Below are 26,333 nucleotides of genomic sequence, written 5' to 3' on the forward strand. Positions count from 1 at the left end.
GAGACCTGGCCTGAGGCTCACACACACGTCCTTCCATTTTCTCACCAGTGCCTACTCAGTGCCCGATGCTGGGGGGTGGTCCCCAGGGACCTCGAGGTCTAGGAGAGATGAACCCCACTTGACTGATCACCCAGCTAGAGACACAGCCTCACACTGTTAGCAGAGAGGCAGCTGAAGAAATGTAAGGCAGGGCACTTGACTCAGATCAAGGGACACACAGTGGCAGGTGGCTCAGAGCAGGTGCATTAAAGGGATAAAATTTGGGCCAGTGAGATGGTTTAGCAGGCAGAGAGGCTTGCCACACAAACCTGGCAAATGAGTTTGATCTCCAGAACTCACACAAAGGTGGGAAGGGAGAACTGAGTCCAAAAAGCTGTCCTCTGACCTCCACACACAACACAGTGCATACAACCTCCAACACTCCTCTCTCTCTCTCTCTCTCTCTCTCTCTCTCTCTCTCTCTCTCTCTCTCTCTCTCTCTCACACACACACACACACACACACACACACACACACACACACTGTAAAATAAATAAATAAAAATGTAAAAGATAGAAGATTGACTCTGGAATGGACCTAGAGAGAGAGGTCCTGAAGCTCCCCTTTCCCCTCCTCCCTCCCCCCAGCCCACCCTGGAACCTATAGAAGCACTTCAGCTCTATCCTGAGGCCTGTGGGGAGCCAGTGAACAGACACAGCATCAAAATCATTCTTGAAGCTGTTTCAGAAGCTGGGCTTGGTGACACATGCCTGTAATCCCAGCATTTGGGAGACTAAGGCGGGAGGATTGCCATGAGTTCCAGGCCAGTCTGGGCTACAGAGTAAAACCTTGTCTCAAAAATAGTAAAACAAGCCAGGCATACACCTTTAGGAAAGGAGAGGCAGGTGGGTCTGTGTGAGTTCAAGGCCAGCCTGGTCTACATAGTGAGTTCCTGGGCTTTATGTGCTGGACTATAGTCTGTCCTGTTCTCCTCTAGCTCAGAGGACAGCAGGTGGCTGCTGCCAACAGTTCTGGGGTGCTGGATCCCACAGGTGCTGACTGGATACCTGAACTACATGGTCCAGCTGGGAAAGCTCCTGGGTGGTGGGGATGAGGACTCCATCCGGCCCCAGATGCAGCAGATCCTGGACTTTGAGACAGCGCTAGCCAATATCACCATCCCCCAGGAGAAGCGCCGTGATGAGGAGCTCATCTACCACAAAGTGACGGCTGCCGAGCTGCAGGTAAGTTGAAGGGTACCCATGCGTCAGGGCTGGGGCTTCAGTGGAGGCCCTGGGGACCTGTGCGTCAGACCCACCTTACCAGTCCTTGAAGCGACCTGATCTCCTCAGGGAAGGAACCTTAACCAGTACAGACCACGGGGACAGGAAGGGATGCCAAAGCGAGGCTGCTTTCTGAGATGTTTCCCTGGAGACCGTGGTGGTGATGACAGCTCCTGAGGATGGAATGTTTTCATCCTTTCATGTACTGTGTGCCCTGTGCTTGGTGATGGAGCACTGCAGAGTTGTGGGATATAGTGTTTCGCTTTTTTTTAATGAAAAACTCCTACAAAGCTTATTTTACTTCATTGTTTTGAGATAGGGTATTGTGGATCACAGGCTGGCTTTGAACTCACTAGGTAGCCAAGGATAACCTTGAACTTCAGATCCTCCTGCCTCTACCTCTAAGGGCTGGGATTAAAGGTGTGTACCACTGTATCACTAGTGGTTTTGATTTTTTTAAGACAGCGTTTCTCTGTGTAGCCCTGGCTGTCCTGGAACCTGTTCTGTAAACCAGGCTAGCCTCAAACTCAAGAGATCCACCTGCCTCAAGGTTAGGGCCCAGAGGCTCCTAAGTGGCTGGAGAGTTGGATGGACTCAGGCTTGGCTCCCTAGAGCTCTGTTCTTGACTGTGATACATCCTTGAGTTGTAACTGCCACTTGGACCTCTGCTCGCTCTGGTATGACTAGAACTGGAGGCCTGCTAGATGCTAGAGGCTTGCTGTGGCCGCTTTCATCGGTCCAGGCTGCCCCCTGGTGGCTTCTTGGACCTCAGGGCTCCTCAGTTGGTGGCCGGCTGGTTCCTCCTTTGTGGTCTGCCTTGCTATCCAGCCTTGCAGGCCCCAAGGGGAAAGGGACTTATATCAGGTGACATTGTTGACTGAGCCTTGCTCTTGCCCCAAGAAGGACACCATATCTGTTTCATGAAAACCCTAGTTTAACCACCATATTTCCATGGTCCTCCCATCTGACCAGCCAGCTTTTGTCTGTCCATCTCTTCCCTCAGAAGGTACACTACATCTTACCCTCTTTTCTTCCTTCAGGTGCATATGGGCTTGCTCCCCTGTCTCCCACCCCCACCCCCAGCTAGCCCTGCCCACCAGGAAACAGTTTGTGTATCTCTGCTAAGGGCTTTGGGGGAAGAGAAGCTGGGCCCTGGCCTGGGCAGGGAAAGGTAGGGACTCAAGTTTAATGATTGGCACACTTCAGCCAGGCCATAAGAGTCCCAGGAGGAGCCACAGCCCACTCAGGCCTCCGGCAGCTGCCAGCTGCCTGCAGGTTCCCAGGGGAAGTGGCGCTGAGCGGGTTGTTATGGAGACAGATAGTCTGTGTCGGGCACCATCTGGCAGTGTTTTCCACTCTGAGGCTAAAAGGTTGAAGGAGATGTTGTTTGCTTGGCATAATTTGGTATACTCTAGCCCTGCAGGTCTTACCATGCAGGCCTCACAGTAGTCTGATGCTGAAATTGATGCCCGGAATGGTATAGGGCACAGCAGCCCAGAAAAATACTGTGTTCAGTCAGTGGTCACTGAAGTCTGGACCCCACCTCCCCTCTCCCTTACCTTTGAGCTATTCTTCCACAGAATAAAGGAAAAGAAAGATAATTGATTCTGCCTAGCCTGCTCCTCAATGCTCAGGTGGGATGGTTCCTTCAGAGGCAGCAGCCTACAAGGGCTAGCCTGGGCTTGGGGTCAGAACATGGCACTGCTCTGCTCCATCTCAAGCTGTGTGAGCTGAGGCAAGTCACATGACTCAACAACCCCTTGAGCCTCAGTCTCCTTCCTGGTAAAGTAGCATATGGCCCATTCTCTAAGCCCTGCTCTGGGTCAGAACATAAAAATAAGTGGGACACAGCCCCTGCCTGCCCAAGGGACAGCAGTTCTTCACCTTAGCTCTCAGGGTCTTTGGAGGACAGCTGCCAGGGAATGTTGCGGGGGGGGGGGGGACACCTGGGATTGGACAGGCATACAGGTACAGGAAACTATCTCTAACCTTGGGGAAGCCCTGAACCCCGTGAGGCTGGAACAAGGCGGAGAGAAGTAAGCCTGTGCAATGCTGGTGGTTGTTCCTTGTGACTAGCAACGCTTCCTGGGTCTCCAGCACTAAAATAATTGTAATTAATTTAGCACAGAGCATCTTCTCTGATAGTGGAAGACTAGTTTTCTTTTCAAACTTTGGGTAAATAAAGGCACCACCAGCTCCAATGTGGTTCTCGGCTAGCCCTGCTGCTGTACCAGATGGCTTCAGGCTAGCCTGGAGTAGAGGCCGAATTCAGAGCCATGAGTCTCAAGCATCCTGTTGCCTCCCCAGACACTTGCATTCTTTCGTAAGAGCTTCCGTGGCAACGGCTGTTGGAGGCTAGGCTCCCTCTCTGTCTTCCCCACTGGGGAAGGAGTCTGAGACTATCAGGTCTCTTTGTTCTCGTTTTATTTCCAGGGTTGGGATCCGAACCTGCACATCTAGGCAACTGCTCTACCCCTGAGTCACATCCCAGCCTTAGCTTTTTCTTTTAGAAATTTATTTTTATTATTTTTAATTTGTCTGTATATGTGTATGTCCCCTTGTATGGACACAGGAGTACACGTGCCCACAGAGTCCAGAGAGGGTGTTGGACCCTCAAGAGATGGAGTTATGGACAGCTGTTAGCCACCTGATGTGGGTGCTATGAACTGAACTTGGGTCTTCTACAAAAGCAGTGTGTGCTGTTACCCACTGAGACATCTCCCCAGACACACACACACACACACACACACACACACACACACACACACACACAGGCTATGTAGTTTGAGGCCAGCCTGTGCTATTACACTACAAACCTACAAACCTGGAACTTGCTATGTAGACCAGGCTGACCTTAAACTCACAGATGCCACCTCTTTCTGCCTCCCACGTGCCACCATACCCAGCTATACGATGTATTTTGACCAAATTCACCCTCTCCTCTACCTAATTCCTCCCAGATACCACCCACACCCACTCCCAACTTCATGTCCTCTTTTTTTTTTTTTTTTTTTTTAATCATCTACCAAGTCCAATGTGTGCTGCCCCTGTACTCGTGGGTGTGGAGGGCCATCCACTGTAGCATGGTCAACCTACCATGGATCATGCCCTTAAAGAAAGCTGACTCCCTTTTCCAGGAGCCATCAACTGTCAGTAGCTCCTCAGCTGGGGGTAGGGGCTTGGGAGACCCTCTCACTCCATGCCGAATGCTGACTGGCTTGATCTGGTGCGGACAGCCACAGCTTCTGTGAGTTCATGAGTCTCCTATCATGTCCCAGGAGACAACACTGCTTTGTCCCTGCACAGGATCAAGCCATAAATGAGATGTCCATATCACACCCCAGCATTGGCAGCTTTGAGACAGGGTCTTCTAGTACAGGCTGACCTCAAACTCATGATCCTCCTGTCACTGCCTCCCCAGCACAAGGACTGTAGATGTGTACCACTCTGCTGGTCTCTCTCGCTTCCCAAGCCTCTTTGGTTGGTACTCAGCAGGGCTCCTTGGCTTCGAGTGTGGAAAATAGAGCTCATCAATGTCCTCAGGGGGACTGAGTCACAGCAGAATGTCCCAGTTGCCTAAAACAGCCATCTCCAGGGAAACATGTTAAGAATCACTGAAGCTGTCGAGGCTAGAAATTTGAAAATCCTAGTGTTCATATGCAATACCTTACTTCAGAGCCAGGGCGCTTCCGGGTGGGAACATCTGCTCACCCTACAGGGGCAGGTTGTGTAGAGTCTGTGGTGATTTTCACCATCCATATCTCTGTCAGAGAGTTCCATTGACACATGGTTCTCACAAATTATGTGAGCAGTGACATTTGTAAATGTATCCATTCCCCCCCTCCCCCGGGCTTTTGCCAGAGGCTCCTGCTGTTAGGTGGATAGATGAGTCTGAGCCCTATTTGAAGAACTCACGAGTGCACCTCCCAACCTCCTCAGAGCCAGAGGATCTGCCAAGAGGAGGGTAAAGAGGGTGAGCCAGGGGACAAGGATGCTTGGTACAGGGCAAGCCATTTCCAGAGGACAGAGCAGGCACCTCTGGGAGATGAGGGGGTTGTCTCCGTGTTAGAGAATCCCTGAGCTGGTTCCTGCTGGGGACCCCATCAGCTCTGCTCACTCCCAGCTCTCAGCTCTTTTGCAGTAGGGATGCAATGCGGCTCCCTGGCTCCCTGCCCACCGTGCTGTTCAGTCTCCAGCCAGGTACAGTCAGCCCTGGTGGGAACACTCGCCATCACTGGCTCCAATCAACCCCTTGCTGGGAGCTGCCTGGGAGCTTCAGCCAGCTCCGATGCCTTTGGGAGCCAGGCACACCCTCAGCTTCACGTCTGTCTGTCCAGCTCTCTGTACTGCAATAGCTGAAATGCCCTTTGAAGCCCAGAAGCAGTGTCCGAGGGGTGTAGCCCATGTGCTTAGTGTGTGGGAGACCAAGTTCAATGCCCAACACCGCCAACAAGCAAATAAACCCAGCGGTGACTGAACCTGCTTTGCAGACCTACACAGGCTGTAGCTGACATGAGACCTTAGGAAAGTCACCTTTCCCTGTGCACAGTCACCTGTTACCCAGAGGGTCTTAGGGCTGACCTCTACTCTCCCTGAGGGCAGGCTGTGTGCTACTCTGATCTTACAGATGAACTTCATGGCATTACCTGATTTTTTTTTTTTCCCACGTGAGGGACTTTTACAGCTTCCTTTATTTGCCTGACATTTTCTACTTCCTCAAGGGAAAGGACAACAGAATTTGAAATTCCTCAGGGCCAGGGCTGCTCGGGACAGAACTGGAACAATGATCAGAATGGCTGCCATTGATGGCTGGCTTGCTAAGAGCCAGGTGCCCACCATGCATTGCTGCAGATGGTCATTTATGCTGAAGCACAGTCACTGTAGCCCTGAAAGACCTCACGTTCTGCAAAGTGGCACACTAAAAATAACGGGACATGTGGGTGACACGGGGCTGAAGCTGACCGTTCCAAAGTTGTGCAACTCTGCTGGGGACGCTGTGCTAAGTGAAATCAGCCAGCTACCAAAGGGCAAACTTCAGGGGCTGGGGGCTGGGGGGGCAGCTCAGTGGAAGAGCACTGGCCTTTGGTGAGCAAAACCCTGGGTTTAAGCATCAGAAGAAACAAATACAAGAACAGAAACCGTCTTTGTGTCTTTACTTACCTGAGGTTCTTGGTATAGACTGGATAGAGACAGGAAGTAGAGAGGATGGGTTCCGCCTTCTGGGGATGGGGGCGGGAAGTTGGGAGTAGAATTCTTCAGCCTGGCTAGATGCTGGGAACTTGAGCCTGGGTGGAGGAGGGATGGTGGTGGCAAAGCAGTGAATGGCTGATGCCACTCAACTGGACTCAGTTGTGCTTAAGATGAGCCTGGCATGATGGTCCAGTCCCACAGAAGGAGGCAGAGGCAGGAGGATCACTGTAAGTTCAACCTGGTCTACATAATGATACTTTGCTGGGGGAAGGGGAGGGTTTGAGATGATGAGACAGGGCAGGTGAGATGGCTCAGCAGGTGAAGGGCACATGCGTCAAGCTGACAACCTGAGCTGGATCCATGGGTGCCACGTAGTGGAAGGAGGGAACTGACTCTCTCAAGTGGTCCTCTCAGCTCCACATGTGGTAGACACACATGCACAAATCCATAAATGAGTTTGAAAATGGGATAGCCAGACATGGTGATGCATGCCTTTAACCCCAGCAAGCCATGTGAGGTTCTTGTTCCTTTTTTAGGTGGAACTACAGCAAAATTGGGGAAGTCAGAGAGGTAGCTGCCATCATCCACCAAGCCCCACGTACACATACATGTATTGGAGAAGATTCATACATATTACTCCAGATGGCCCTGGCTGGTCTTTTTTAAAATTTTTGCCCCCTTTGTGTGTGTGGGGGGGGGGGGGTTGAGACAGGGTTTCTCTGTGTAGCCCTGGCTGTCCTGGAACTCATTCTGTAGACCAAGCTGGCCTCAGACTCACAGAGATCTGCCTGCCTCTGCCTCCCTAGTGCTTGGATTAAAGACATGTACCACCACTGCCCAGCTATCTTCATTTTTAAAAATTAATTATTTTGAGACAGAGTCTCACCATGTAGCCCTGATTGGCCTGGAACTTGCTATGTAGACCAGGCTGGCCTCAAACTCACAGAGATCTCTCTGCATCTGCCTCCTCTGTGCTGGCTTCAGCTGCACCAGATTTCAAGTGAGGTCTCTCTCTTTTTTTTTCATTTTTATTTTATTTTTATTTATATGCATGTGTGTTTTGTTAGGTACCTGCAGATGCCAGAGGAAGGTGTTGGATCTCCTTGGACTGGAGTTACAGGTGGTTGTGAGCCTCCTAACATGGGTGCTAGGAACCTTGGTTCTGGCAGACAAGATCAGAAAGCACTCCCTTTTTTTTTTTTTTAAGATTATTTATTTATTTAATATGTATGCAGTGTTCTGACTGCACATATGCCTGCAGGCCAGGAGAGGGCACCAGATCTCATTACCCATGGTTGTGAGCCACCATGTGGTTGCTGGGAATTGAACTCAGGACCTCTGGAAGAGCAGCCAGTGCTCTTAACCTCTGAGCCATCTCTCCAGCCCCCCAATAAGCACTCTTAAGCACCAGGTCGCTTTGCAAGCCCCTCAGATGAGGTCTTGACACCTGGCTCCTTAGACTGTTTCTGACAGAAACTGGCCAGCCAGCCCTGGCTCCGCCCTGGCACACAGCATCCTACTCTGCCCTTAATCGGAACACGACGATGCCTTCTTCTGAGGAATGGCCTGGAGACCTGGGCTGAGGGGGACATGGCCCGGCCACACTCACACTGCGCTCTTCCCTTGCAGACCTTGGCACCTGCCATCAACTGGTTACCCTTTCTCAACACCATTTTTTACCCGGTGGAGATCAACGAGTCTGAGCCCATCGTGGTCTATGACAAGGAGTACCTGGGACAAGTCTCCACCCTCATCAACAACACCGATAAGTGGTAAGGGTGCTGCACAGGGACTAAGGGGACAAGATGGCCGGGGACAGCTGGCCGCCCTGCCCTCAGGTGTGATGGGGACTTCTGTGGGAGGCTCCTGGTTATGACTTCAGGTTCGAATCCTGATCCCCTCTCATAGCTTTGTAGCTTCTGGGCAAGTTTCATCTCCCTCCCCCCCCCATCCCTCTCCCACCTACATAGTCGGGCTGTGGGGAGGTAGGAGAACCAAGAGAAGGTCGTGCTGACAAGTACTTCAACCAGAAAGTGCTAGGTACTAGCTTCAGTTAATACTCAGTGACGCTTTTTAGATTTTAACGACAGAAATGTTGGAGGATAGCAGGAAAAGAGGAGCTCCCAGGATGTGTGTCCGTGTGTTTGTGTGGGCACATGGAGAAAGAGAGGTTTCCTGATAGAAGGTATTCCTCCGTCATCAGGACCAGATGCTTTCCCCATGGCCTTTGTCATCCTCCCTCACAACATCCCGACTCTGCAAATGTTTTCCTGGCTACGCAGTATTCCATCATAAGCAAATGTTCCTCAGGTGTTTAAGTTAAACAGACATCTTGGTGCTAAAGTGACTTCTTTACGAGCATGGCAAGTTTCCTATACCCTGGAGATGGGTCAGAAGGAGCTGCCAATCGTGGAACCTAGCTGGCCATGGGCCCCACCTTCTAACTAGGATGAAGTAATCAAGCAATGGCGTTTATTGAGTACCAACAGTATACAGGGGTTTTCCATGGTTGGAAGAGCTAGGCTTTACCTTGAAGAGATTATGTTCCCTGTGCTTAGAGGGTGATAAGCAGCCATGCGGACAGGCTGAAGAAGAGCCCAGGTCAGAGTTTGAACGCTGCCCAGGGTTCTCTGAGCTCTCTCTGGTCCTGTCACCGCAGCCTGCTCAACAACTACATGATGTGGAACCTGGTTCGGAAAACAAGCTCCTTCCTAGATCAGCGCTTTCAGGACGCCGATGAGAAGTTCATGGAGGTCATGTACGGGACCAAGAAGGTGAGCACGCTACTGTGCGCACCCACGTGTGGGGCAGAGTCCCAGGGAGACCATGGTTCTGCTGCAACTGTGCCTGTGGGTCTCCTAAGGGAAGGGAATGAAGAGAGCCACCCAAGGGGGGGCAGCCGCTGTCCATGGGAGCACAGGAAGGGACCTGAGCCAGCAGGAAGTGGGCAGGAGCATCTGGAAGGAGGTAAGGATGCTGAGACAAAGAGCAAAGAGGTATCGTAGCAACTAAACTGATTGACAGCGGAGGTAGACTCTTTCTAGACCCTTCATTCAGCTCCTTCACTCTAGTGATGGATGGCTGCTTCCCTTGTGTGGTATGTGATCCTCACAAGCCTGGGAGTGGAGGCCACTATTGTCTTTTCTAAGTTTTCTTGTATTTAATTACTAGTGTGTGATGTGTGTGTGTGTGTGATATGTGTGTGTGTGTGTACCCACACGTTCACACAATGATATGTGTGTGGAGGTCAGAGGACAGTTTGCAGGAGTCAGTTCTCTGTCTATCAGGGGTTCCGAGAGTTGAACCCTCAGGTCCTCAGACTTGCAGCAAACCCTTTTGCCCACTGGGCCATCTCACCTGCCCTGTCTTTTCTTGAGGCAGTCTTGTGTAGCCCAGGCTGGCCTCAAACTCACTACATAGCTGAGGATAACCTTGAACCTCTCCTCTCCCATGTGCTGGGGTTACATGCACCAGAGTGTACCCACTTTCCTTCTTTCTTGCTCTAAAAAACGTGTAAGGGAAAATCTACATACAGTGAGATATATAGGGCTGGAGAGATGTCTCAGTGGGTAAAACATTGGCAATACAAGCAGGAGGACCTGAGTGCAAATCCCCAAACCTACGTAAAAGCCAAATGCAGTTGTATGAGTTTGTAACCCTAGCACTCCTACGGAGAGATAGATAGTAGCCAGAGACAGACGAATCCGAGGACATTCGTGGGCCCACTGAGCTGGTGGAATAACAGAGATCCTGCCTTCAAGGCCTTAAAATGGAAGAAGACCAATGCTCGACCCCTGACCTCCACACCCCCACTGTGACATTAGCATGCCCATACCATACTTACATGCGAATACACACACAAAATTTTCTTTTAAAAACTTAAAATGACATAGTATGACTTTTGACAAATGAGATCCCTGAGGTACTCACCACCCCAGTCCAGATAGGAAATATTCCCAGGACTTTTGACCTAACAGCCTGAGCAGGCAGTGCCTGGTGGGGCACTCCCATGTACATTGTGCCAACTTCTTGTTATCAGTAAACATGGAGGTTTCATCCATGCATCTGGATCCCTGACAGTCTGTTCCTTGCTGGGCCAACTGGCATATTGAGTATGAAAACCCTATATTTTGGACACGTGGTGGTGGTGCACACCTTTAATCCTTACACTTATGAGGCAGAGGCAGACGGATCTCTGTGAGTTCCAGGAGAGCCTGATCTACAGAGTGAGTTCCAGGACAGCCAGCCCTACAAAGAGAAACCCTGTCTGGAAAAAACAAAAAACAAACAAACAAACAAATCCTCTGTACTTTGATTATCCACACATTGCTGTATGAACCCCCACACTTTGACTGTCCACCTGTCTGTGACGGGCGTTGCATTGTGAGCAGCCTGGGGCTGACAGGAATCCGGCTTTGTGGAGTGTGAAGGGTAGTTACGGCCCACTCTCCGGGGTGAAGAGGACCCTGCAGCAGCAGCTGTCTGTGTGAGCAGGGCTCCTTGTGTGTGGTCGCACCAGCCACAGGACTGCCAACAGGGACGAGTGGGACTGAGCCTTCCCAGGGCTTCAGGGAGACTCTGGCTGCAGCCTGCCACCTTTTAAACTGGTTTTAACTGGTCAGGCATCCTGTGAACTTGAGGCCTTGTGAGAAGAGAGCCTTCTGCTGTGGCTGGAGCTGTGCACTTTCTAGGAGGCTGGAGTGGGTGGGATCCTGGCCCCCTGAGAAGTTCCCTGTATACCCTGGGAGGCAAGAGGAGGCCAAGGTGGAGGCTAGAGAGAGACTGACTCCGTACACCAACCACACCCCTCACCTGCTCCAAGACCCTGGAGGAGAATTCATCTTGGTTTCCTTTTTCTATTTTTTCTGTTTTGAGACAGGGTCTCATGTAGCCCAGGCTAGCCTTGAACTCACAGTGTACCCCAAAATGGTGACCTTGAACCCCGGTCCTTCTGCCTCTACTTCTCTAGTCCTAGGATTACAGGTATGCGCCACTATGCCCAACTCTGTGTGTACGTGTGTGTGTGTGTGTGTGTGTGTGTGTGTGTGTGTGTGTGTGTGTGTGTGTGTCTGAGACAGGGTCTCACTCTGCAACTCTGGATGGCCAGATGAGAGGGGCCGGGAGGAAGGGGGCTGAGCCCACTGACACCCACATGTGTGTTTTCCAGACCTGCCTCCCCCGCTGGAAGTTTTGTGTGAGTGACACAGAAAACAACCTGGGTTTTGCCCTGGGCCCCATGTTTGTGAAAGCAACCTTTGCTGAAGACAGCAAGAACATAGTAAGTGCCTCCTGTGGTTAGGGGTGCTGGGGTTTGAACCCAGTGCATGCTAGACAGGCACTCTACCGACAGAGCCACATGCCCGGCCTCGGCTGCAGGCTTTGTTGCTGATTGTGCCGAGTGCACAGAAGTTGTGTCAGTCGGCCGTTAACAGATAGACTCCAGTCGGAGTCAAGGGCCCTCCGCCTTCAATCCCGCCACTCCTGCTGCGGGACACTGCCACCATCCTCTAGAATCTTCCACCTGTCTTTGGCCTCCAGGTCTGGCCATGACATAGTTACCTTCCCAAGCTTCCTACTTCATCTCCAGAGTGATTGCAACCTTTTTGAAACTGTCCCTCAGAAGCAAATTCTCTAGATTTCAAAGCTCATTCAGTTGAAATGTATTTTGCTCCGGTCAGTGTGGGAGAGGCTGTGTATTCTAGTCTTCTCTGAAGGAATCCCAGTGCACTGGTGAAAAGTCCTGCAACAGAAGATTTTCCCCAGAGCCTGCCTCATCTTAGGCGACCTGAGCCCTGACAGTGGGAGGCAGTCTTGTCTTGCTGGATACTGTCAGGGGAGGATGTGTGGGAAACTTGGCTCCTCTCTGACCCAGCACCGGAGGTTAGCCTTTGGCTGGCAGCATCCTTCTGCACAGGGCTCCTGATGTGTTTAGGTGATGTCATAGCCCAGCCCTTACTGGTGTGGCCTCTGTCCCCTCAGGCCAGCGAGATAATCTTGGAGATCAAGAAGGCATTTGAGGAGAGCCTTAGTACCCTGAAGTGGATGGATGAAGACACCCAGAGATCGGCCAAGGAAAAGGTGAGGCTGCCTGGGAGTTCAGAGGGTACTAGGCTGCCAGTACAGAAGCAGAGCCTTTGATGGAGGAGGGAGTGGGTGGGACGGGGTCTCTCCAGTGAAGATGTACATGGGTGCCATTGTGCCCTGTGAATCTTCTGCGACTCTGACATCCTGAAGCCCACAATGGCGTGCTTTCAGGAGACATCCCCTAGCCGAAGGGGGAAGGGCAAGGAGCATGCGCGCCATAGAGGGGCTAGACCAACCCTTTCATAAGAGCCAGCTCCTTTGATGATTGAACCCTCATTCACGAGGGCCAAGGAAGGCTTTGTGACCTAATCACCTCCTTCCCGGCACTGTTCCAAATAGGATTCAGTTACAGTGCGTAGACTCTGGAGGCACACATCCAAACCATAATGGCTCTCTTGGGGAAAGTGACATGTCATAAGAATTGATCAGACTATTTCCAGGAAAAGATGTAGAAGCCCTAAGGAGGCGGGAGGCTACCTCTGGCTCTCCTTGGCACAAACCCTGACCCTAGACCCCACAGAGCTGGAGCAGGCTTGGCCAGCGTCACTTGGTACTGTTTTACTCTGTCCCTTTTATCCAGGCGGATGCCATCTACAACATGATAGGCTACCCCAACTTCATCATGGACCCCAAGGAGCTGGACAAAGTGTTCAGTGATGTAAGTGGCTTACACCTGTCCTTCAGACTCCCTGATGCCCATGTGAGAAAAGGGCAGAGTTGGTCTGATTTAGGTGGTAGAGATAACATGTTTATCAGCCTGTATCAAAGTGACCTGGGGTGGGGTTCGGGGATATGGGCATGAGGACGTTTTTTCCTGTTCCTTTGTGTCCTGGGCCAGTGGGAGTTCCTGTGTCCCTGGAGACACCATCAGCCATTGCTCAGTGGTTATTACCAGAACACAAGCTGTGTGCCCCACTAGAAATGGCCAGCTCCAGAGAGTGAGTGGGAAATCATAGGAGAATGGCTAGGGCAGGGTTGCTCAGTGGTAGAGCATGTGCTTAGAGTGTGTGAGACCATGGGTTCCATCCTCATCACCACAAAACAGAAAAAAAGAATGGGGGAATTACAGACATGGCAAGACATGTCTCTAATCCTAGCTCTCCAAAAGCTGTGGCAGGACGAGCAGGGGTTCAAGGCCATCTTTGGCTACCTGGCAAGTTCAAGGCCAACCTAGACTATAGTGTAGACTCTAATTCAAAGAAATCAACAGAGTAAGGGAGGTGCTGGAGAGATGGCTCAGTGGTTAAGAGCACACGCTGCTCTTACAGAGGACCTGGGTTGGCTTCTCAGCATCCATGTTGGGCAGCTTATAACTTCCTGCACTCCAGCTCCAGGGGATCTGACTCCTTCTCGCCTCCATGGTCACCCATACACACATAAGTGTATACAAATTTTAAAATTATCACTTTGAAGAAATAAGGAAGAAAGCAGATCTTCAAAGGCACAATGAAAATCAGTGAGCAAAGTGAGCCCTCACCTCCTGCTGCTGCTCCCAGACATCCTCCTGCCCCTGGGTCCTCTCTTCCTCCCTCCGACCTTGATTAGACTTTTGGCTTTGACCTTGAAACGCTAACAGAAAGAGGAAGCATACACCCCAAAGGTGGTTCAAAACTCAGTTTAGGCAGCAAGGGGTAATTGCCATCCCTGCTGTTGGGAGCTTTCAGCCAATCAACTGCCTTAAGCAGAGTGTGGTTCTGACCCATGTGATTAGGTCTTTCGTGTTCTCATGATTGAGAGTTGTCGTTTGGGGCACTTTTGAAATGACAGTAGCCCCGCCTCGTGGTTCTATTTAAAACCTAAATCTATTAAAGTTATCTCTCGCCTCGTGGTTCTATTTAAAACCTAAATCTATTAAAGTTATCTCTGAGGCCGTGAGACTGTCTGCAGCCTGATTCCTTGAGAACCATTTAAAGTGCTCCTGGGTATCAGGATGTCAGAGCCAAGGACTCCTGGAGGCCACCAGGTACTGCCCCGGGACTCCTCAGCTGTTTCCAATAGCTAGAAAGATCTAGAATGTATCTAAGCAAGAACTCTGCATTCGTCTGGGACAGATAACCCAGGCTGCATGTTGAGGGGTATATGAGGGTGTGAGGCATCAGGTCTGTATTAATAAAAAGTTAATTTTTATTTTATTTGCTGACACAGAGACAGGGTTTTATGTAGTCCAGACTAGCCTTGAACTCTGTGTGGCCAAGGTTGACCTTGAACTTCTGATCCTCCTACCTCCACCTCCTCTCCCAAGTGCTGGGATCACAAGCATTCACCACCATGTCCAGCTTATGAGTGCTGGGGATTGGACCCCCCCTCAGGGTCTCATTTGTGCTAGACAAGCACTCTGCCGTCGGAGCTACACCCCAGTTAAAGTAAAATATAAATGCCACACGAGCACATTTAACGAGCTTCATAGCTAGCATTTGCCATATTAGCTACGGCAGGCACAGGATATGATATGTCTGTCAGTGCCGGGCATATCCTTGCTGAAGTCCCAAGTGCTGCAACAGGACATCTCACAGCACCGTGATGCTCTTGGACACCTCTGGGTGATGCTTTTAGTGTCTTTGAAGAGGAAGGTCAAGGCCAAGAGAGACTCAGAGCATGTAGCCTTGAGCCTTCCATTCCATTCTCTGGCCTGTAGACTAATTGCTTGGCCTTGTGGGACATCTGTTCCCTTGGTTCCCAGCCTGAGCATGCTCTGATCATTGATTCTGCTTTGCTTCCCCAGTACACAGCAGTTCCTGATCTCTACTTTGAGAACGCCATGCGCTTTTTCAACTTCTCATGGAGGGTCACAGCTGATCAGCTCAGGAAAGCCCCCAACAGAGATCAGTGAGTTCCTCAAGGTGTGGGCTCCTTGCACACGGGGAGACCCAGAGTGACCTGGGGTGGGTGAAGCATGGCTTCCTCACTTGCTTGCCAAAAGCCAGACACAGCCATTGTGAGCACCGGCTGAGGGATGAAGACAGAAGGCCAAAATGGGTCCTGGCTGGGGGCTGGCGAGTAGCTGAGGAGAGCTGGCTTCCTGTCCCAGCTCTGCTGACTCAGCGGGTTTTAGAGCTTGCTTCTCATTCTTGGCTGTGGGAAGGAAAAAGATCATCACTCTTGGTGATGTCCTGGTGACAATGAAATGTTAGAACTCCCGGGGAGGGGCAGGCCCCACAGGTGGTCCTCAGGTCCTCATGAACAAAAGTGGTGGCTTCTCCATAGGGGCGTGAAGAAGGTTCTGGATGGGCCCCAACAGTGTCGCTGTTGAACTGTACTTCCCTTTGCCTCTGGCGCCCTCTTGTGGACAAGAGGTTCAGAAACCTGTTTCCTCTAAGTCTTCAATGGTAAAAGCAAGAGCTGGGCTTTTAAGCTTCAAAGTACAGCACAGGCATGGCCGCCAATTCATCTGATCTTAAATTTAACTTGATCTCTCACATAAATTGTGTTATGCGCCCATGGGCATATCGGTGGTTATTTGGCTATAGATGTGATGTGTAAATTTCTTGATATCTTTGCATGGTTTAATGACACCCAGGGAAATACCTCTGTGGTGCGCACTGGGAAAACAGTGACTGGGCTCATGTGACAGATGTCCTTCCTCTTTTTCCATTCCTCACTGGCTCTCCCCGCCAGCTGTTTAGTTCACTTTCTAAGGTTAGCTATATAGAGTTTTTGGTCTTAGGACCCTTCCATATGCTTAAAAAATTACTGCTCCAATCTCAGATCGGCAGGTGTAGCTCAGGTGATGGAGTGCTTGCCTAGCATTCTTGACCCTTAGCACCTCATAAAAAACAGGGGTGATGTGTACACCTGCAGTTTCAGAATGGAGGTGCTGGAGGCAGGAGGAACAGGAGCTTAAGGCCAACCCCTGCTACATAACAAACATGAAACATAGTTTTTTTTTTTAAAAAAAAACCAAGTACCCAAAAAGGTGGTTTTTTGGATTTTTTGTTTTTTTTGTTTTTGTTTTTTGTTTGTTTTTTTGAGACATAGTTTCTAGCTTTGCATCTTTCCTGAATCTCGCTCCATAGAGCAGGCTGACATCGAACTCACAGAGATCCACCTGCCTCTGCCTCCCAAGTGCTGGGATTAATGGCGTGTGCTGCTGCTACCGCTGCTACCACCACCTCTGGCCCAAAAAGCTCTTAAAACAAGCGTTCTTTTGGTTTTATGAAAAGTTTGTAAAATGACCATTTTCTCAAATATTTTATGTGCAGGGCATGGTAAGCATATGCCTTTAATCCAAATACTCAGGAAACAGAGTCAGGCAAATCTCTATGAGTTTGAAACTAGCCTGGTAGAGTTTCAGGCCAGCTAGGGCTACATAGTGAGACCCTGTCTCTCTCTAATGAGAATAGGAGAGATTTAGATAGCTCAGCAATTAAGAACACATCCTGTAGCCAGATGTGGTGGCATATGCCTTTAGTCCAAGCACTTAGGAGGCAGAGGCCAGCCTGGTCCTCTGTGATAACAAGTGCTCTTAACTGATGAGTCATCTCTTCAGCCCTAAAGTACAAATGTTTCATAGGGTGTGTGTGTGTGTGTGTGTGTGTGTGTGTGTGTGTGTGTGTGTGTGTGAGAGAGAGAGAGAGAGAGAGAGAGAGAGAGAGAGAGAGAGAGAGAGAAGTGTTGGAGTTTTCTTTTCAGACACATTCTAGGGTAGAAGCAGGGCTTTCTCCTACCACTGAGCTGTACCCCAGGCTCTCCAGACTTCTTTCATTCTGGTTTAACAGAAGGCAGCTGGAGTCTCATGTCTGCCTCTACATTCAACTGTGATCACATGTTGTTTTGAAGTAGAGATTTACAGACATATGGTTAGGAAAAGAGGAAGATTTCCTTTTATCATTAGTTTTGTTTTGTTTTTGGATTTTTGAGACAGGGTCTCTCTGCATAGCCGTCCTGGAACTCACTAGATAAATCAGGCTGGCTTCACACTCAGAGATCACCTGCCTCTACCTCGCAAGTGCTGGTATGAAAAGCATGCATTGCCATGCCCAGCAGGAAGGGGTAAGATTTTAATAGTCTTTTCTAGGGAACTGGAGAGATGGCCCAGCAGTTAAGAGCACTAGCTGCTCTTCCAGAGGTCCTGAGTTCAATTCCCAGCAACCACATGGTGGCTCACAGCCATCTGTAATGAGATCTGGTGCCCTCTTCTGGCATGCAGGCAGAACACTGTATACATAATAAATAAATAAATCTTTTTTTTTTTTTTTTTTAAAAAGTCTTTTCTAAAACTTGCACATACATATTCCTATTCCTTTTATAATAATAAAAAAATTAGCCAGACAGTAGTATCATACAACTTTATTCCCAGCACTTGGGAGGCAGAGGCAGGTGGAACTCTGTGAGTTCAAGGCCAGCCTGGTCTATAGAGTGAGTTCCAGGACCTCAAAAGCTACACAGAGAAACCCTCTTTTGGAAAAATAATAATAATAAAAAATTAAAGCAAAAGATTTTATTTTATTTTATTTTTGTTTTTTGTTTTTTTGAGACAGCGTTTCTCAGTGTTAACAGCTCTGGCTGTCCTGGAACTCGCTTTGTAGACCCGGCTGGCCTCGAACTCACAGAGATCTACCTGTTTCTGCCTCCTGAGTGTTAGGATTAAAGGTATGTGCTAGCTGAGCAGTAGTGGCACATGCCTTTAATCCCAGCACTCAGGAGGCAGAGCCAGGCGGATCTCTGTGAGTTCAAGGCCAGTCTGGTCTACCAAGTGAGTTCTAGGAAAGGCCCAGAGCTACACAGAGAAACCCTGTCTCGAAAAACCAAAAAAATAAAAAAATAAAGGTATGTACCACCACACCCTGCCCAAGATTATATTTTTTATTACTTACTTTAATTTTTGAGATGATAACTACATAATTTCCCTCTTCCCTTTCAAGATTTTTCATATTTGGTATATGTGTTTTGCCTGCATGTATATGTGGTGGCCAGAAGAGGGCATCAGATCCCCTGGAACTGTATTTACAGGCACTTGTGAGCTGACCTATGGCAGCTGGGATCTCCAGCCCACCCAATACTTACTTTGAAGCCTCATATTTTTGTCATGGGTAACAGGTGACATCAGTTGTTTTCCCAGAAGTCATAGAAAACATTCAGTATCCCAGTCCAGAAGCCTGTGCTTTGCCAGCCACTCTGAAAATGGACACAGCAGAAAGAAGGCTAGAGTGCTTTGTGAGCGTTCCCATGGGTCACACCAAAAATTAAGAGGCTGGGGCTGGGGGCTCTGGGTTTAATGGGCTCAACAGCTATACTGCCTCTCAAGGACATTCAGAGAGTGAGGGTGGCTTGTTGGTTTGGCCTTGGTGGAGTTGTTTTTGATTGTGGATTTTTCTGGTTTGTTTTTTTGTTTATGTGCATAAATGTGAGGCAGGTATGTGGGTGCGCGTGCACCTCTGAGCTCATACAGGGCAGATGTGAGTGTCTTCCTCAGTCAGTGTCCACTTCCTGTGTTGAGGAAGGGTCACCTTCTTGAACCAGAGTCACTAATCTAGCTAACACATTTGTCCCAAGGTTCTCCTGTCTCTGCCTCCCAAGTTCTGGAATTACAGGCCGCCACCCTGTGTCTGCCACCTGGCATTTACATGGCTGCTGGGGCCCTGATCTTCAACCTTTTCACGAGTAACCAGCACGTTACCAGTGAGCTGTCTCCCCTTGCTCCCCCCACCCCCCTGGTTTTTTAGGTATTTTTTGAAACAGGATTACATGTCACCCAAATTGGCCTTGAACTCACTATGCCCCTGAAGATGACTTTGAATTCCAATTTCATCCTCCTGCCTCCACATCTTAAGTGCTGGGATTTCAGGCATGTCCCACCATCCACAGCTATGTTGATCTGGTTTTTGGTAGAGCACCTGTTCATTGGGAACTGCTGATAGATGCATTGTGACCTTTCCATTCAAAGGTGTGACCTATCGGTAGAGGGTGACCTTGAACTCTGGTCAGTCTAGTGAAGGATGGGATTACAGGCATACACTGTCATCTCGGTTTATGCAGTGTTGGGAATTGAACCCATGGCTTTGTACAACTTAGACAAACACCACTCTGAACTACATCTCTAGCCCCCAGAATCCACGTTTGTTTGCTTGCTTGTTTGTTTGTTTGTTTGTTTGTTTGTTTGAGACAGAGTTTCCGCTGGGCAGTGGTGGAGCACGCCTTTAATCCCAGCATTCAGGAGGCAGAGGAAGGCGGATCTCTGGGAGTTCGAGGCCAGCCTGAGCTACAGAGTGAGTTCCAAGAAAGGCGCAAAGCTACATAGAGGAAACCCTGTCTCGAAAAACCAAAAAAAAAAAAAAAAAAAAAAAAAGAAAAAAAGAAAGAAAGAAAAAGAGACAGAGTCTCTCTATTCTACAGTTCCAGATGTCCTGGAACTCATTATGTAGACTGGCTGGCCTCAAACTCACAGAGATCCACCTGCCTCTGCCTCCCGAGTGCTGGGATTACAGGCATTCGCCACCACCGCCCGTCCAGAATCCACATTTTTAAGACCCTTGACAATGGTCTCTAAGCCGTGCCCACCTCCCCTTCCAGGATCTTTGCCAGAGAACTCACATGTGCTTGTGCCTTGCAGGTGGAGTATGACCCCACCCATGGTGAACGCTTACTACTCGCCCACCAAGAACGAGATTGTCTTTCCCGCCGGAATCCTGCAGGCGCCATTCTATACCCGCTCTTCGCCCAAGTAGGTCATGTCCGGTGCTCTTACCAACCATCCCCCAACCTCAGCAACCGCCAGCCCAGTCTTGCCCAGCCCTCATAGCTGACCACTTAGCCAGCCAGTCTCCTTGAGCCATTGGTGCCCGGAGGGCCCAGGTGCCTGGAACAGGGAGATAGAGATAGTGGACAAAACAGCTTCTGTGGCCCAGGCCCTTCCCCCCTTCCCTCCCTGGTTCTGGATGCCCCTGCATAGTAGGGCTTGGAGGAGCATGGCACAGAGTCAGGACCTCTCTGGGCAGCGTCTTAAAACACAGCTGGAGGTCAGACATTGTGCCTGTGTCTCATGCAGGCAGGCTTTGAAAGCCCCAGTCCTGGATTTGAATCCCAGGCTGGATATTAACTGTGTGACATTAGGCAGACAGGCTGACCTGGCCCCGGCCTCGGTTCATTCATAGGTATTAAGACCCAGCTCTACTGAAGTGATTTACGAGAGCACAGCTCCCAGAGGGCATAGTCAACTGTGGCTAGCTCTGCCCAGCCTCCTGCTCTCTCCAGGGGCCACATGCCCAGAAAGCCCTGTGGGTCTCTACCATGTCTTGAGATCTGGGGTCACGTAGCCGGGCTTCACTCTCTCACCTGTGCATTTCTCCTCCAGCGCCTTGAACTTTGGTGGCATTGGTGTCGTAGTGGGCCATGAGCTGACTCATGCTTTCGATGATCAAGGTACACGTTGCTTGGGGCTCCCTGTAGCATGGATCCTAAAGGGTCTTATTAACCAAACAAATCTGGCCGGGTGGTGGTGGCACATGCCTGTAATCCCAGCACTCAGGAGGCAGAGGCAGGCGGATCTCTGAGTTCGAGGCCAGCCTGGTGTACAGAGCGAGATCCAGGAAAGATGCAAAGCTACACAAAGAAACCCTGTCTTGAAAAAAACCTAAATAAATAAAACAAACCTGGAGCTGGGTATTGGGGTGAATGCTGGAAGATCAGAGAAGCAGAACAAGCCACAACCACCTCACCTCACCAATTCCTCAGCTGATCCTGTTTCCTCAGATTGGAAGCTTCTGAGTCCTCATCCAAATGGATCTCAGCTGAACCGCTTCTCGAAAGCCTGAAGCTTAACCGGGCTAGTTCCTGGTCCTCACGCCTTAAATACCTTTCTGCTTTCTGCCATCATTTCCCGGGATTAAAGGTGTGAGTCACCATGCCTGGCTGTTTCCAGTGTGGCTTTAAACTCACAGAGATCTGGATGGATCTCTGCCTCCCAAGTGATAGGATTAAAGGCGTGTGTGCCACCATTTTCTGGCTTCTATACTTAGTGGCTGTTCTGTTCTCTGACCCCAGATAAGTTTATTAGGATGCATAATATTTTTGGGGAACACAATATCACCACAGCTCCCATTCAGGCAGAACTGGCCAGCTTCCTGCCCACCCTGTCTGTTTCCTGGTCCTTTCCCTTCTAAGGATCTTAGTACAGAAGGATCAGTGTTCAAAGCTTGGCTGTGCTGCCTTCAGTATGAGCTTCTTCAGACAGTCCTGTCACGTGTCCACGCCTCTCTTCTCTCTACTGTGGTCCCATGAAGGTCCCATGTAGTGGTAGGAAGGTCTGTGGTTACTGTGAAGCCCCTGCTCATGGAGAGTGCTCATATTTAGAGGTTGGCAATAGTATTTAGCGGGGAGTGTACAGTTCTCTACCATTCTAGAAACTTCTCTGGTCTGACCGTAGTCAGAGAAATGGCAGTGGAGCCCTCGTCATTAGCTAACAGCCAAACTACCACTTATTGCCTCCTGCCTTGGGGAGCCCATAGCCCAGAAGGAAAATCTCGGGCCTGCCTGTGATCCTGGCACTGCCAGCCCTGGCTAGGAATCTATTCCTTGGGGTTAGGGTCCCTTAGCCAGTATTGAAAGCTAACCGCATCCTCTGGGTCCTTGAACTTACCACCATCAGTGACCTGGACTGTTTTCCTGCTCAGTCTCTGGTATGACTGGCCAAACCTCCATCACACAGGTTGATCACTCCCATCCACATGGCCTAGAGGGTGGCCGAGGAGAGGCAGTGGGTCCCACTGTGTGACCACTCTCCTCCTCCACAGGTCGGGAGTATGACAAGGATGGGAACCTCCGGCCCTGGTGGAAGAACTCGTCTGTGGAGGCATTCAAGCAGCAGACTGAGTGCATGGTTCAGCAATACAGCAACTACAGCGTGAACGGGGAGCCCGTGAACGGTCGGCACACCCTCGGGGAGAACATCGCCGACAACGGAGGACTTAAGGCAGCCTACCGGGTATGTCTGCTCCGTTCGCCTGGGCGCTGTCTGAGTGTCTCATGCACAGAGGCTCATTACAGCGGTTCCATGGGCCTTGGTTTGCTGGGTGGATAAATGGGGTGAGTGGCTGAGTGCTGACCAAGGAAGCCATGAGCTTCAGAGCCCTTCAAAGGCTTCCTGCTGGAAACCTACCCTCCTGAGACACAGGCCAGGCCCACTGCACAGCCTGGCCATTCTTTCCAGAAGCCACTACTACATCAGACTGGAGGGGCCTGCATGGGAGAGGGACTGGATTGGTTATGTCTCTCCTTGTAATAAAACACCTGACAACTTAAGGAACAAAGGATTTGTTCTGGTTTGCCATGGGGGACAGTCTGTCTTGGTGGGAAGGTGAGAGTAGGGGCCAGCCACATTGCCTCTGCAGTCAGGATTTAGAAAGTAAACAGGAAGTGGGCTGAGCTCTAAAGCCTGGAGGCCCAACCCCTAGTGACCCACTTCCTCCAGTGAGATGCCACCTCCTAAAAGTCTGCAGCGGTCCCAGACAGCATCTCCATCTGGTAGCCAGGTGTTCAAACACGTGAGCCTATGGGGGACATTTCCCATTCAGATCACAACGGGGACACTGAGAGGGTTCTGGGTTCAAGTCCCAGGGCTAGCCTAATTGAGTTGCTTGGCTGAGAACTCCCAGCACCTGCACCAGCTGCACGGGGGCCTGTTAGGAAAGTGCAGCCAGATGACTTGGCAGTTCAGGGGTTCTTCCCAGCTGTGACTTAGGCCTTAGGGTTGAACCCATCCCCTTTTGAATGAGAACACAAAAGGAAGCCGACGGCCTCTGCCCCAGTAGGTGGGGCTTCCCCTGAACAAGTGGCCCATCCTCACCTGTGTCCTGTCTCAACTCTGCTTTTCTCTCCTCCCAGGCTTACCAGAACTGGGTGAAGAAGAACGGAGCTGAACAGACTCTGCCCACCCTGGGTCTCACCAACAACCAGCTGTTCTTCCTAGGATTTGCACAGGTAAGCTCGCTGGGAGGGAAGGCAGGTGTGGTCCCCGTGGGAATGTGCAAGAGCTCCAGAGCCAAAGAGCCAGAGGCAGGTTTCCCTCAAACGGCGCCTTCCTAAATCAGCAGACTCTCTTCAGGACATTCCCTTATTTGGAGGCGAGGTGCAAGGAAGGAGAGAGGTCCACCTGGAGGTCCTCCTGGCACGCTGGGAGCTCAGGATCATTCTGTTGATGTCATAGTGGGACCAGTCTAACTGCTTCAGGGCCCCACGGTGACCCCAGATTCCCTTTACTACCCCCTTCCAAGGTCTGGTGCTCCGTCCGCACTCCTGAGAGCTCCCACGAAGGCCTCATCACCGACCCGCACAGCCCCTCCCGCTTCCGGGTCATCGGCTCCGTCTCTAACTCCAAGGAGTTCTCAGAACACTTTCGCTGCCCTCCTGGCTCCCCCATGAACCCTCATCACAAATGCGAAGTCTGGTAAGGGCTGCAGCACAGACACGTGGAAGAGGGGACAGGGCCTGCTGCCAGCTCCTTGGCTGGGCTGCACTGTGACCCTCCTTCCAGCCTCCAGGCCACCGCCCAGCCCCTCAGCTGCCTAGGGCCCCTTCCCCACCCTGGAGGGTATACAGCCATCCTGTCGAAGCCTATGATGGAGGTTCATCACTCAAACCCAAGATCTGACCCCCTATGAAGCCCTGGCATCCCAGATACCCATGTGTGATGCTAGAGGGCGTTTGTGTGTCAAGCTAGTGGGCCTCACACTGACAATGGCCATGGGAAACAGCCCCTCGCCCACATCTAATGCCAGTTATACCACAATACCACTGTGTTAAATGCTTTAAAGATATATTTTTGGGGAGACTATTTTTAAGCATTATGGAATACACTGGAAATCTTCAGGGAAAAAATGCATTTAAAACACTTTTTTTTTAAAGGAAAGATTAGTATATTTATTATGTTCTCTTTTTCTAAATAACCTGTGGACAAAGGAAACCCCACTGATTTACCCCAGGGGACCCCAGGCTGCTGAGCAAGCCATCACACTGAGTACTACGTTAGCCCATCGTTGGCGTGATTGTTTCTGCAGTCAGGAGATGTAGAGATCAGCCGAAGGGCCTAGCTTCTGGGCATGACCCTCCTCAGCTCACCTGCCCTGTCTCTGAAATCCAACCATGGGAACCCCAGCAAGGATGGGCTGATATCCAAATGATAGCTGCGGCCGCACAAGGCCAGAGTAGGGCCGTCCCCATGGGGGCCTCAAGCAGTCTGAACCAGACCATAGGAGCCCCTCAGGGCTGAGGCCCCACTCCCATAAGATGCACACTGTTCTCCAAAGATGTCTTTCTTTTGGTCCTGCTCTTCTGGCCTTGGGGACCTGTTGCCTCTCTGTAGCAAATTTCGACATCCTGAGGTGGTCTGCCTCGCTGACCCTTGGCACCATGGTAAAGGAAAAGTAGTCCAGTTCTCTCTCCAAGCTCTGTAGCCAGAGTTGCCCTGGCCTGGTTCCCAGGACCTCTTCTCTAGTGCCTTCACCGAGGCTGTGGCCCCTGAGCTCCTCCAAGGAGGCAGCCCCCGCCTGAAGCCCTTGGTTTTCTCCATGAAGTCCTCAAATGTCCTGACTAGAAGCCAACACCGCAGCCGCTCTCCCAGGACCCCCAGGGTTACTGCCTCAGCCTGCCTACAGATGTCCAGTGTGGGGAGCTGTTGACCTCTCTCAGGCTTCCAACTTCCTGTGTGTGGCACTCAGTAGAATTAAACCAGTTCTTAGAGGTGGAGGGTCTCCTGTCATGGGGGTTGGGGGGCTGTGAGCCAGAGGATGCCGAGAATGGAAGGTTCCCAGCCCGATCGGGGTACAGGGAAGTCATCTGCCCAGCAGCATCACCCAATAGGAGATGTGTGGGTTCCCACTAGGTGGCACTTATTGTTAGATCATGGTTGCTGAAGGGAGGCAAGCCCCGGTGACCTGTGACCAGGGAGCCCAGTAGTGCCACCACCCGGCAGGCCACACCCCCACATTGCACAGTAACCCTGCCTTCCCCATACCATAATCCTCCTTGGCCAAGAAGCACAGAAATGTAGTCTTGGCCCTGCCAGTTTAGGGTTGGCCTTAGCACTTGGGCAGGGAGCTGCAAGCTGGCCCCTGATGGAGTTCCTGGTCCCTGTAAGCACGTTCACAGTTTCTTTGCTCTTCGGGAAAGGTCACACAGGAAGCAGGAAGGTGTTGGAGCCATGCCCTGCTACAACATAGCCATGGACATTCTTGGGCATCCTCTGCACCCCCCCCCCCACTTCCCATGGTCCTCCTGCCTCCCTGTGGAGAGGCAGTCCTGGAAAGATTCCAACACCGGTGTCTAAAAGCAGGGTACTGAGCTGGGGTTCAGCAATACAGTCATTGCTCAGGGTGAGCAGGGATGGATGGATGTAAAAGCAGCCACCTGCCCCCACCCATCCCCACCCCTCCAGAGATAGGAGAAGGGCAACTGCTCTCAGAAAGACCCCTCCTCTCAAGCCTGGGCGCTTCCCTGCGGGGACAAGGACGTGGGGTCTGGAGCTGGGGAACCTATTTTTTGTATTATTATGTTTCGTGCTACTGTAGTTTTGGTGTGGCACTATTGTAATTAAAATAAAGTACTTGTACCAAGCGCCACGGGTCTGAGTGTCCGTTCTTCTTGGGTGATGTGTGTCCTGTAGGACCATGAGAGGGACCCTGGTCAGCACAAAGCTGCCCACCCTTGCAGAAATCTCAGAGTCTGATGAATACCAGGTTACTGCTTCCTGTGCCTACCTGGCCACTCCTTCAAGGAGGGGCTCGTGTGAGTACCCCTTGCTGGTGAGAATTGTGCCCTCCCCCTACACACACACACACACACACACACACACACACACACACACAC

General features: G+C 50.8%; 1 protein-coding gene across 2 annotated transcripts in view; it reads left to right on the top strand.

The window, feature by feature from the left end:
• Nucleotides 1–26,084, top strand: part of Ece1 (endothelin converting enzyme 1) — a 101,665-nt gene extending 75,581 nt beyond the window's left edge. For both annotated transcript variants that reach the window (XM_036178521.1, XM_036178520.1), the window contains exons 8-19: nucleotides 1,032–1,223; nucleotides 8,082–8,224; nucleotides 9,112–9,226; nucleotides 11,620–11,730; nucleotides 12,432–12,530; nucleotides 13,117–13,194; nucleotides 15,259–15,362; nucleotides 20,086–20,196; nucleotides 20,827–20,894; nucleotides 22,265–22,455; nucleotides 23,355–23,450; nucleotides 23,744–26,084. In XM_036178521.1, the coding sequence (XP_036034414.1) occupies nucleotides 1,032–1,223; nucleotides 8,082–8,224; nucleotides 9,112–9,226; nucleotides 11,620–11,730; nucleotides 12,432–12,530; nucleotides 13,117–13,194; nucleotides 15,259–15,362; nucleotides 20,086–20,196; nucleotides 20,827–20,894; nucleotides 22,265–22,455; nucleotides 23,355–23,450; nucleotides 23,744–23,920 (1,485 nt within the window). In that variant the 3' untranslated portion in view covers nucleotides 23,921–26,084. The remainder of the gene's footprint in view (nucleotides 1–1,031; nucleotides 1,224–8,081; nucleotides 8,225–9,111; nucleotides 9,227–11,619; nucleotides 11,731–12,431; nucleotides 12,531–13,116; nucleotides 13,195–15,258; nucleotides 15,363–20,085; nucleotides 20,197–20,826; nucleotides 20,895–22,264; nucleotides 22,456–23,354; nucleotides 23,451–23,743) is intronic.
• The last annotated feature ends 249 nt before the right edge of the window (nucleotides 26,085–26,333 follow it).

Source organism: Onychomys torridus, chromosome 2 (assembly GCF_903995425.1).
Source record: "Onychomys torridus chromosome 2, mOncTor1.1, whole genome shotgun sequence".
Classification (NCBI taxonomy): Eukaryota; Metazoa; Chordata; class Mammalia; order Rodentia; family Cricetidae; genus Onychomys; species Onychomys torridus.